At 42.4% G+C, this 12,533-nt stretch overlaps 1 protein-coding gene across 2 annotated transcripts in view; it reads left to right on the top strand.

The window, feature by feature from the left end:
* Positions 1–12,533, top strand: part of LOC147683684 (G2/mitotic-specific cyclin-B3-like) — a 332,394-nt gene that overhangs the window by 53,492 nt on the left and 266,369 nt on the right. Inside the window, exons 3-4 of one of the 2 annotated variants that reach the window (XM_086944888.1) lie at positions 3,931–4,068; positions 10,179–10,279. In XM_086944888.1, coding sequence (XP_086801014.1) covers positions 3,931–4,068; positions 10,179–10,279 — 239 coding nt within the window. Of the gene's footprint in view, positions 1–3,927; positions 4,069–10,178; positions 10,280–12,533 lie in introns of both variants that reach the window. The other variant, XM_086944887.1, reaches the window with a different exon arrangement.

Here is a 12,533-nt window from a genome sequence, read left to right as displayed (position 1 = left end):
GGGCAGAGCTGCAAGGGGGGTGTTTGGGGTGGGGACCCCCTCCATATAAATGTGTTCTGGTGTGGTGTTAAGTCCAGGGGGACTCCCTGCACAGAGGCAGGCCTCTTTACAGCCACCACCCCTCCTCCTCATCACACAAACCAGGCCAGACATGCCCAAAGGACTGAGGACCCGTATGTGGTGAAGAGAAACTAGCAAGTGTGTGTGTGTGTCTCTGAAACTGAGATCTGTTTTGAATTTGGGAAGTGCTTCTCTTAGAGACAGCAGCATAGTGTGGGCTGTGAGCTGTGTGGGCTGTGAGAGCTGTGTGGGCTGTGAGAGCTGTGTGGGCTGTGAGAGCTGTGTGGGCTGTGAGAGCTGTGTGGGCTGTGAGAGCTGTGTGGGCTGTGTGGGCTGTGTGGGCTGTGTGGGCTGTGTGGGCTGTGTGGGCTGTGTGGGCTGTGTGGGCTGTGTGGGCTGTGTGGGCTGTGTGGGCTGTGTGGGCTGTGTGGGCGGTGTGGGCGGTGTGAGCGCTGTGTGGGCTGTGAGCTGAGCGAGCTGTGTGGGCTGAGAGAGCTGTTGGCAATGTAAATAACAATGCCATTTATTTATAAGTAAAAAAAAAAAATGTCATGAGCAATGTCAATAGCTCTAACTTTTCCAAAGGCGAAACCATTGCATTGTAAATGCTTGTTTAATATATGGTTTGAGTGGCCACCTGGCCTATCCATAATTGTGCAGCTTATTGTATGTTATATTAAGTTACTTGCTTAACGCTTGTGCTTCTGTGGTCTTAAAGAGTATAGGGGATTATTATAGAAATAAATACATATATTTTATAATATATAACTTGTGTGGTGTCCTTTCATTTGATATTAAAAGGATTGCATATGGTAAAACATCTGGCTTCACATGCCCTCTTGAGTTTAGACTGCTTTTGTGCGTGCTACCCCTAGGATAGCTGCTCTATAAGGTTGACTTAAAACCAATCACCATAAGGGTCGTTTGAACTGGTGCAAGGTGCTCACTAGAATTAGTGATCATCATATACCAGGCCAACTTCTCACAACCGGCAACATGCCTGGGTGAGTCCATGCAGGGCCGGCCACAGACTGACTTGCCTTAGGCGTGCCTGCCACGGCATGGGTTTATGAAGACCAGAACCCAGAAATGCTGATAGCGCGAGGCAGGGTGCAACTGACACTCCCACCGCTCAATCGACACGTCAGCCGCTGCAGTACGGGGCGGATGTTGGTATTCGAAGAACTGATCCCCAGCTGTGTAAAAATGCAAGTACGTGCCCAGTTAGGAAAATCAAGTTTAGCACCCCAGTCTTTCTTTCCCCTGAATTAGCACAGATTAAAACCGCTATAAAAAAAAATTGGCAGCAACATGTAAAAGCCATCAAACAGCTGACCTCAACTTCATCTGCTGCGCTCCCGCCGTGGCATGGGTTTATGAAGACCAGAACCCGGAAATGCCGATAGCGTGAGGCAGGGAGCAACTGACCCGCCTACCGCTCAATCGGCACGTCAGCCGAGGCGGTAAAGGGGGATGTTGGTAAACGAGGAACTGATCCTCAACTGTGCAAACCGGTCTTGATCATACTATTTAAGATCAATACACCCATGTCTAGCATTCAAAATCTGTTCAGAGCATGCTTACCTGACACTATGACACCAATCAGTGCACTTGTAATGCTGTGTGGACTACTGGAAGGAATAAATATAAAGGTAGGTTTTAGGAAAATTTGGCCATTTGATGGTTTTGATCTCTGCACCCGTGTACTATCTAGTATTTCTAGAGCAACCTAATCTAAAATGGTGAAATCGAACAGAGATAAAACCAAGAATGAGGGAATAAAGACAACACAAAAAGTTACTAGTAAACCAGGATTAGGTAATGTCCTAATTTGGTGTGAACTAGACTGCTCCCTAACCCAAAAATAATCTCCACCAGTCACTGTGAAGTAGGTGTGCTGCCGTATGGCAGGCAGTTTATATGTTGCTGCCATAATAATATTTTAAAAGCCTCTTGAAAACACGGTTTCTTTTCAACGTGAACACTCGGTAGTTCACAATAGCGCAAACATGTACCTCACTTCCTCCTTCAACATCTCGTCCAACATTACTGCCTACTTCCACTTGTCTTCTGTCACCTCATTGGCCACAGCTTTGGCCCCTGTTGCTGCTTCCTGCTGATCACTTTCTCCACAACACAAGGGCAATTATTTGTATATGCACAGTACACTTAATCATCTGCTGTTGCATTCTCTCTCCTTGGAATGTTTTTCACCTAGTGCTATAATAGAAGTGTTTTGTGATGCTTTCTAAATTCTTTGAATTTTTTCCAAGACTACACTACACCCCACAATGGACACACTGACTCGCTGATTGCATTTTTTGCTCAAGAAAATAAGGAAATGTCTGCATTTTCAACTATTTCATGTAGGATGGCATTATTCGATTTTACATTTTAGAAGGTGTCACTTCTCGATGGGTTTAACTTTTTGGGGGGGGGGGGGTGATTGAAAAGCCACACATTTGTTATTTTGAGTGAGACCACTCTTTCTCTGTGTTTGTTTTTTAATGGTTTAAAGCTGTTTTCTTAAACTATCATGTTAAATATGCTTGGGTGAACAAGAACATAATCTATATTCAAACATAATTATTTTCTCCTGTTCATAGCAACAGTAGCCTCCCTCTATTTATAATCTTTAATTTGTTAGCACTGTGTGCTATTTCTTTACAGCTTTTATTTAATAAATATCATTACATCCCTAATTGTCTTGCTTTGTACAGTTACTTCACTGGCAAAGTTGATTATCTATTTGTTTTCTGTTTAGATGTACATTCTTAATGCTATAGATTAAAATATTTGAAGAAATGATAAAAGATCAGCATCCTCAGTAAGACCAGTCTTCATTAATTGGATTTTTATTTTCCATGTCTTGAGAGCACAGCTCAGATTACAGTTATAAATATTGAACTTCCTCATCAGCATCGTTTATCTTTTTTACCTTAGAAACTTTTAAGGTTGAGTAAGTTGGACCTCCATATTGTGCAGCCTGTTTAGGGCGGGAGGGTCTGAGGCAGGTATGTTTGCTAATGCATAGAACCCACTGCCTACCCAACAGCAAACGCTAGTCATTCCCTTTTTTATCAAGCATATGTTTTATTGGCTGCCTTTCTTCTACATTTACATTTGTGACTTTACCAGTTTTTAGTCTGACAATAGCAATTACCTTTGTAAAGTATTTTGTGTATGAGACCGTTTTTGGTCATCGACTGAGATACTGAGTTGGATTGTTGTACATTGGTATGACCAATTTATGTATGAGGATGGTGTTGTGCGATAAACATTCTTTTATATATGAGCAATGCTTGATCATTCTGTATATCGACTGAGTTAATGGATTGAGTTCTGAATCATATTACATAAATGCACTTTAACAGTAGGACTTGTGAGTTATTTTAATTTACATGTACATGCTTCTAATAAACACGTAATGTATGTAAAAGTATTTTACTGAACTTTCAGCACATTAGTCCGTTATGAATTTCCATCCATTTTGAATGTTTTTAGATCGGATTAGATCAGGGGTTTTCAACATGTGGCAATGCGGTATGTTCAAGGATGGGGGTTCTACAAGAACAACTGTGCAAAAGAGTTCAATTTGAATGCGTGTGTGTGGGTGTGTAGGTGTGTGTATGTGGGTGTATGTATGTGGGTGTGGGTGTATGTGTATGCATGTATGTTTTTATATGTATGTATGTGTGTATATGTATGTATATAAGTCTTTGAGAACATGGATTTCTGGCATTGATCTGACCCTAATGGATTTATAGTAGATACCTGTAAACTAGATTAGTGTTTTGAAGGGTCAAGAGGCTACATTTCCATGGATATATCCTGCCAAAGTTTGATTCATTATTTACTTTATTTTAGCAGCTGTCTGCAGAGGTTGAAAATATCCAGCCGACTAATGTCAAAGGAGCATGTACATTAAAGAAAAATATTGAAAAAGGATGTGTTAATGAGAAGTATGATAACAAAAGGAAAGTTCTTGCAAATATATCAAATGCTAAGGTAAGCTTGTAGTCATTTCATGCTTGCTATTTTCCAGTTAAGCAGAGACATTTTAGAAAACGTGTTACTGATGAGCAGATAGATAAAACTATCTCCACTCTGCATGGAAAGTGAGGATGGAAACTGAGGATAGCAAATTTAGATGGTGCCCTGGGAGGGTAACTCTCCACAGGTGTAATATCACTGGACTCTCCTGTGCCAGACATTTCTCTAGTGAGGTGTGGCTGTATGCACCTACCTACACTAAGTGTTTTCCTACTAAACCTCTCTAGGAGTTGTAGTCAGGGTGTGCTAGGCCCTTTGCTCTACAACCACTAAGTTCAGTAGAACGTAAGTATTCTAATCTTGTTTTATATGTACCTATAGGTACCTGTGTGATCTTTCAAATGATATTGCAAAGATTACAATTGGTAAAACAGCAAGCTCAAATCCCAACCGCTTCACACCAATGTGAGAAGTTGGCCTGGTATATGAGGATCACTATTCTAGTGAGCACCTTGCACCAGTCCAAACAACCCTTATGGTGATGGTTGTATAGTCAACCTTATAGATCAGCTATCCTAGTGGTAGTATGGACAAAGCAGTGTTAGGCTAAACTCAAGAGGGCATGTGAAGCCAGCTGTTTTACCATATGTAACCCCTTTAATACCAAATGAAAGGACACAACACAGGATATATATAAAATATATGTTATTTATTACTAGACAAACCCTCTGAACTCTTTGAGGTCAGAGGCACAAGCACCATACAAGATATTCAATTAAAATACAGTAAGTTGCGCAAAATACAGTAGGGTCCTAGGGGCACGACAAACCATATACTAAAATAGTGGTATAAGGACCACTACACGGAAAGTGTATAGGCCTAGGGAATCGCTGGGGCTACGCTAAGCTACCAAGAGTTAGGAAGCAGGAGGCCCACTGGATGCGTGTGCAGTGGTTTACCATAGAGAATGAATGGGAACCATAGAGAATGAATGGGAACGTAAAAGATGGAAACTAGTTCTTTTAGGGCACTTCTGACTGGACTCGGTAATAGTTACTTGAAACCCAGGCAGTTGGATAGTCAATACCCACAGGAGCACCAAAGTACTCGCGTTACCTCACCCACAGGAAGCGGGTGCATAGGTGTCAGGGTGTCAGGTTTCGTCGTCTAATCCTATGGAGCCTGGAAGAAAGATGCTGCAGGCGACCAGGAGAGAAGTGTCCGGATGGATCCAAGGGTGGATCAAAGATGAAGAGGACCTGAAAGCAGAGTGCACAGAGTCTGGGTCACTAGCCAGTGACCAGGAGGGAACCAGGAAGGAACCAGGCGATGTCGTGAAGCAATCAGGTGCTGTTGTGAAGCTTGTCTCTGCAGCCACGTGGACCAGGAGGCATCGACAACAATCTGGAGTCAGGCACGGACTGTCCCACAAAGGCTCTCGCTGTCTGCTTCAGGATTGGAGTCAACAAGCCTTGGCAAAGGCAACCCATGCAGGAAACAAAGTTGGCTTCTTACTCAGACCAGCAAGGTCTGAGGGGCTGCTTACTTTGATGGAAGCAAGGGCCATTCTGGAGCAACCAGACCAGCAGTGTAAATTCAAAGGTTCATCACCAAGATGGCCACTAACCAACGGGCAAGTGACCGGGCAGACGCGTTGAGCAGGAAAATGCAGAAGGGCCCCACGCAGAACTCGTGGAGGGTGCAGGGCTGATCTTTGGTGCAAATGATGCTCGGGGCTGAGGCTTCTAAATCCCCAATGCACAGCTTCTAGGGTACCTTGGTTGCTGCACAAATAGCAAGTAGCAGACTTTTCAAGATGTCCGGTCCCACGTCTCTCGTCGCCTCCACGGGTCTCAGCTCTGCTGGGACTGTGGATCAGGCTGTTGGATGTCTGGAAGTCTTGTTCTTGTCTGGCTCTGTGTTCGGGCTTTGGTGGGAGCGTCGACAAAGCAAGCCATTGATCGCTGGATGGTGCCTGCTCGTGCAGGGTGGTCACTCGTTGACCACAAGGGAGATTCTTCAGTCGTCTTCTTGCAAAGTAAATCGTCGAAGGTCCAGAGTTTTGTTTCAGAGTTTCAGTCAGGGTAAATCTAAAGTCTTTGGACTCAGCTCCTACCTATATACCAAATCTAGGGACTGGACTACCTGCTAGGTCCCTCCTATGGGTGGGACCAGGGAAGGGGGTGGTTACTCCCCTTTCCCTTTGTCCAGTTTCGCACCAGAGCTGCGGCTGGAGTTCCCCAGCACCGGTTGGAACTGGACTATGCATGGGACACCTTGTGTGCCCCTGTCAGTGTCTCATTTCTTTCAGCCCTCCCTGCCCTAATACACAAGAGCCTGTCTGGGGTGGTGCTAGCACCTCCCAAGACAGGAAACCTATTGTCCAAGCCTCCCTCGTGGAAGGACTCCCAGCAGCAGGAGGTCTTACTTGTGTCTGTGGCAGCAGCATCCATTTTGTGATGATGAGGCTCTGGTTAACTTTAACCGGGAATAGTAGGAAAAACATGTCTTCTCCCTCTAGAAGGGTGGAATGCTACCCCCGTCACCAGAACTGGCGAGGGGGTAGTATTCCAAAACGTATGACACCTTACTCGACATGTTTTGATAAAGCCAAACCAGAGTTAGCATTTAACCGCAAGGTTCATAATGCACTTAAGAGTATATGGTATGGCAATATCCAAGAACAGCTATAAGGACATGGTTCCGAAAGCTGCAGACAGGCTCAGTTCATGCTAGAGCACCATCTCACATAAAACCAAGCACTCTGCCTCCAGGAATGTCAAGGCCTGCCATAGGAGTGACTTATAGGTATATATGTGTCTAGATATAAGGTTAGATATAGGAATACTATATCTAAGCAAGGGGTGATTACACGACCTTGCCCCAGCTGAGTGATCAGCCAGTTGTGTCAATGTGAGTGGCCAGCCAGGGGTGGCATAATACATGCTGCAGCCCCTGGTAGGCCTTGGATGCACCTATGCCCTAGGTACCTAGAGTACACTGTACAAGGGCTCATAAGGTGATCCAGTAATCAATTGGTAATGCACCTAAAGTACATTGTAGTGAATTTAGAGAGGGATCAGCTAAGCTGTGGGTCTGATTAGCAGGCCCACAGCCACATTAAGTCGAAAACCAGTGAAGCAAAAAGTGGAGTGACCATAGGAAAGCAGACCCTACTCTCCTACAATGAGTAGTTCTGGTGAGGACAAGAGGTGATAATGAACAAAGGCAGGACCCCTGTCCATGCTGTAACTGAAGACTGAATGAATCTAAGAACGTTCTGATGTGTGGCCCAAAAGAAAGGAGTTTCAAGTGTAGTTGCCAAGTTTTACCATGAGAAGGTGGAAAACAATGACACGTGATGAGGGGTTCTCAAATGTTCTTTGAAGTTTTAATTAGTATTCACAATATAGCATTAGACCGATTTGGTACAGACCTCTTTGCTTTTTCTCTATTGTGTGGCCTTAGGCTATGCAATACCTTTGACTTGAGCGAATTTCTACAAATAAAGCAGACACCTTCCTGCTTCATTTGATCGAATTAGGGTTTCTCCAGTCATGCTATGTAGTTTAGGTTTATATAATTTAGATTCACTCATGCCTAGACAAGAGGAATGCAAATCTGAATCTTATCACCAAATCCGATTTCTCATTTTCTACATTGCCATTACTGAATTTCTTGTATTTTTCATGTTGTTGAGACTTAACTTTGTTAAACAATTTGGTCTGCAAATAGTGATTCTGTATTTTTGTGAAATTCTTAAAACTAGTGTGCACCAGCATTGGCTTAGAATTTGTAATAAATGTATACTAAATCCAATCTACTGACTTTTGGGCTCTCATAGTTTAGCCGAATGGCCTGCACTGTTAATTGAACATGTGTATGTTAACTTAGTTTTTCCTCAGGCACCTAAAAAGGTTAGTTGCTGGGAAATTTGAATAAGTGGCTCAGTTCTCCGGCACAACCTTTTAAATTTTGGTATATATGTATTCAACTAAGCAAAAGCTTATAATTTAGTAACCTGCCCTGCACAGAGAGTCCTACTTCTAGGTAGCTGGGGAGCTACAAATAGCTCACAAACTACTCATTGGATAAGCTTGCTTTAGAGGCACATTCATGTCTGCCAACAGCTAACATTTATTTAGTTATGATATTAACTGGGCAACTGCTACCTAGTTACCCTAGTGTGTGCTCTAGAAATATTCAACATATTTAAAGAATTAACTCAATCAACCAGAACCTACTTGCACCTCAATTAAAATGTGAATAGAACCAACTGAGCGGTAGTACCGCAGTGGATGATAAGTCAAGTCTTTATTATCATCTGTGATTCTAATGCTCTCCCTACTAGTGGACTCGTGTTTGGGCTGATATTTATTGGCTGTGTGGGTGGAAATTTATATGGTCCGATAAAAGACTCCTACTTTCGACTTTGTCCCTACTAATGGGTAATAATGTGTGGCTATTGGTGCTTACTGTCCCAAAAGCTGCATAATCCAGTAATAATCAGCCATTACTCCGCCACCCCCTTCCCAATTTCCCCGCCCCCTACCACCTCGGATACATTTTCGTAGGTTTGACCTGGCAACATTTTTATCAGGGACAACTGCAGAAGATCAGTACCCCTAAACTTCTAATTCAGACGTGTGTAGTGAAAGTAGTGACCACATCCTTTAATTATTCAGGCCACTGGTAACGAGGGTACAGGTGGTTTTCTGTTGACCATACAGAAGAGTGAACAGAAAAATAACCAGTTCCTATCTTAACTACCAGACTGGATACACACCGGTCAATGTGAACTCTCCTTCCATGGGTCTAGCCTCTGTGTATTGAAAATGTGCTGTGAGGCACGAAAAAATTCACGTAATATTTTTCTCTAAAACAACAACCTGGTTTAGTTCTGATCTTGGCACGTAGTGTTATCCAATAGTTTACATTTGAAACTATTAAATTACATTTTAGCCGTTTTTCCCAGTGTTCTTAGACTCAAGGGTCCTGAAGTAGTTGGGGCATTGACTACATTTTCCAGCCCATTATCAGTTCAGTTCAGTTCAAAGCTTTATTTCGATATGTGCGATATCCTAAAAGCACATTTACAGTTAAAAAACACAGTTCATTAACAGTGCATTTAAAAAAATTACTTATAAAAATCCTTTTATATTGCAATAAATAGTTAAAAGTATATTAAACTTTAACAGCTTTGTTGATATATAAAAATAAAGAAATTTAGCTTGGATTTAAATCATCAAATAGCCTTCAGCCAGGCCTAACTAAGAAATTTAGCCACCCCACACACTAAGGTTGTAGTACAATCAGCTTTAAGTATTCTAAGTGCAACGGAGTGGTCCCTTGTTCCAAGCAACAGGCACACTGGTTTGAGCCGTTTCTGTCTTGGTTTTACATAGGCTGGGCATACAAAGAATACGTGAGCAATGTTTTCAATGACACCTTCACAATTTGGGCAATCAGCAGAGGTTTGATGCAGTGGCTTCCACTTACTGGTACGATCACGAAGATGAAGGGTACCCATCCTAAACTGGAAAAAGGGATCTATCTCTGGGTTTCTGAAAAAAATCTAAATCGGGCTCCAGGCAAATCTTAGGCTTGTGCTGACGGAATACCTCAGTCCGCCTACCTTGGTTTGGGTCCCTCTGTTCCTGATAATCAACCCATGCCCAGTAGGCTCACTTAGTTTCAGCCTTGGATAGTGATACCCGAGGCTCCCAAGCAGTTGTAAGGCCCGTTGCCAGGAAAAGCTTTTTTATATTAACTATCCAGCTAATTTTATGGGCTCCATGAAGATTCATGACCTCTCTTTTACCATCGGTGTACCTTGAAAGCTCCGAGGTGCGCCATAGCCGGGCCCAATATAAAAGAGGGCGCTCAGGGTGGCCCTTTATCAAAAGTCCATCCGTGGTATTGAGGAAAGGAAAAGTCATCATGTGAATAGATAATATTTGATCCACAAATCTAAAACCCTACATACATATAAGATGACAAATGCTCTAGGTGAGTTGTCTTTCAATACTCAAAGATAACAAAGTCGAAGTTCTGTTTGTCAAAGCAAATGTATGTTTGGGAGTAGTCACAGTAACTGATTATGGTTTGCTTTAATAATTTTCCAGTTTCAAAAGGAGAAATCAAAATGTCAAAAACTGTCAGAAAAAAGAAAAAAATGTTTGAAAAGTGTGAAGACTGTCGGCAAGCTGTGTGCTAAAAGAAATGCGTAAGTTGAAAATGTTTCTAATTAACGGAATTCTCACCTTATTATTTCTCCTTTAGAGGTTTCGAAGTGTGACAGAATAATTTCTTGACTTGGAAAAGCACCTTTCACTTATCACATATTTTCCATGTACATATATTGTGCAGGCACATCCATGAATAGCTATGCATTTTAATATACTAACCCTGGTGTAATTTAAGAGAGCTAGCATGCTGGAATTCGGAACCTTTGGGGGGAGGAGTTGGCGTAACCACTGGGACGGGCGACCTCGAATCTGGGAAACGGGTTAGAGTCTCCGCAATGATGCTGAACATCCTGTGATTCTGGGCAAATCACTTAATTTCCCTGTGACTAACAAAAATGAATGTGTCCTCATTTAACGCAACTGGTGCTATGTAAAGCGCTCTGATACCGGGTCAAGTTTGCGCTGTATAAAACTCCGTTAAAAATAAATAAATATTTATATAATATATATATATATATATATATAAATATAATTTCGGTTTTATGACGCGCTTGTTTCAAACAGAGGGGTGCTTTGTTATTGAGTTGATAAATCGGCAGCCTAGCAGACCAAGAGGAGGGGTAGAAATGTATGGATGCTAACTGAAATGAGATTAAAATGTTTTCTGATGTGGAGATGTGAGTAGGTAAGAAAGACTGCTTTAAAAGGAAAGCCTATGAAAATCCCATAAAAGTGAAGGTTTAAAAATGCAGCTAGTACAGCTTTTAGAGGACTGGATTTTTTTTTTGTGTTAAAAATTTATATACGAAATGGACAGTTGTAGTATTTTTTGTTTTTTGTTTTTTTACAAAACTTCTCAACAAAGTATGTGAATAAAGAAACTCTAAATTTAGCAGAATTCAAAATTCTACTTTTTGCTCAACATCACAACATTTGCACTTACATTGTAGTTCGCAAGGCTCAACATTCTTGTTCCAGCCCAGTCCTTCAAAATGGACCTTTGTCTCTGTTCCCTCGCCGTTGCCTCCCCTCATTTTTTCTTGTGGAACTTATCTGGTGTGCCCCATTGTTGGGACCTTCGTTCACTCCTCTGTGAACAAGGTGGCTGCTTCCAACTTTGATTGCTGATGTCCTTGGTCATATATGGATCCCTTGTTCTCTCTTCTCTTGGCTAAATTGTACAAGACACCATTTCCATCATCTTAACTTTGGCAATGCTGTTTATTTGAGGTTGCTTAAGTAACTCGATGACCAGCTGGAGATTATTCACACCTGTTCAGTGAGGCTCATGTTTGGATTTTGCTCCCATTTTATATTTATTGCATTGGCCAACTTTTCATAAATGTCTCACCTTTAAAAAGTGTTTTCTGGAAAATCCCTGTGTAACCGCTGCCTAGACTCATTGACCTCACAACTGAGACTACATTTAGATGTATTTTTTCCTTCTGAGTTTTAAATAGCGCAAACGTAACCAGAAGGTATTGGGTATCAGAGAGCTTTACACAAGCACCAGTTGCTTTTACACGACAACACTTTATTTTTTGTTAGGCACTGAGCGATAAGTGATTTGCCCAGAATCACAGGATGTTAAACGTCATTGCTGAGTGTGGAACCTGGTTTTCCAGATATGAGGTTGACCGCCCTAACTGTTAGGCCACATCCTTTCACCTCAGATCATCATCTCATGCACTCCTGGTCATATTCCAAGGCAAGTCATCAGGGTTGGATTGGGATTAGAGATCAGCCCAGGCATGCTAAAAAAAAGAAAAATAAGTGGCCCACATTTGCACATTGCCTTTCCTCAAAACCCTGCTTCAGCAAAGTTTCTAAACACTTGAAAACAAGTGAGGCCACTTCTGCTCAGGCCCACTGCCCCTGCTCAGTATGCACACATTAATTGGCTGGCCCATGGAGAGAAAAGGATTGACCCCTCTGCCCGTTGAGAACAGGGACGTAATGGATGCCCATCTGCCGCCAGAATGCCCATTCAGGGCCCCACTGGGCCACTGGCCACATCTGAACACACCAGACACTGCCCAAATCGGCCCCCAGGCTGCCAAAAAAGCAGCCCACAGCTGGAACTTCGATATCAGCCCCTCTGCCATTGCCAGAATATCCGCCTTACCAATCTGACCCTGCAAGTCATCCAGTATTGGTGGTCGTTCCATTTTGTTCATTGAAAAAAAATAATACTCTAGCATATCTTTGTTTTTTCTGCAAACTCTGCCAAACTTTCGGATCTTCCTTAAAAGCCAAAAACGTATGCCTTTTCATGAAACATATGACAGTCCC

This window comes from Lissotriton vulgaris, chromosome 11 (assembly GCF_964263255.1).
Source record: "Lissotriton vulgaris chromosome 11, aLisVul1.2, whole genome shotgun sequence".
Classification (NCBI taxonomy): domain Eukaryota; kingdom Metazoa; phylum Chordata; class Amphibia; order Caudata; family Salamandridae; genus Lissotriton; species Lissotriton vulgaris.
Note: the sequence above shows the minus strand (reverse complement) of the source record. Positions and strands in the feature narration are given on the sequence as shown.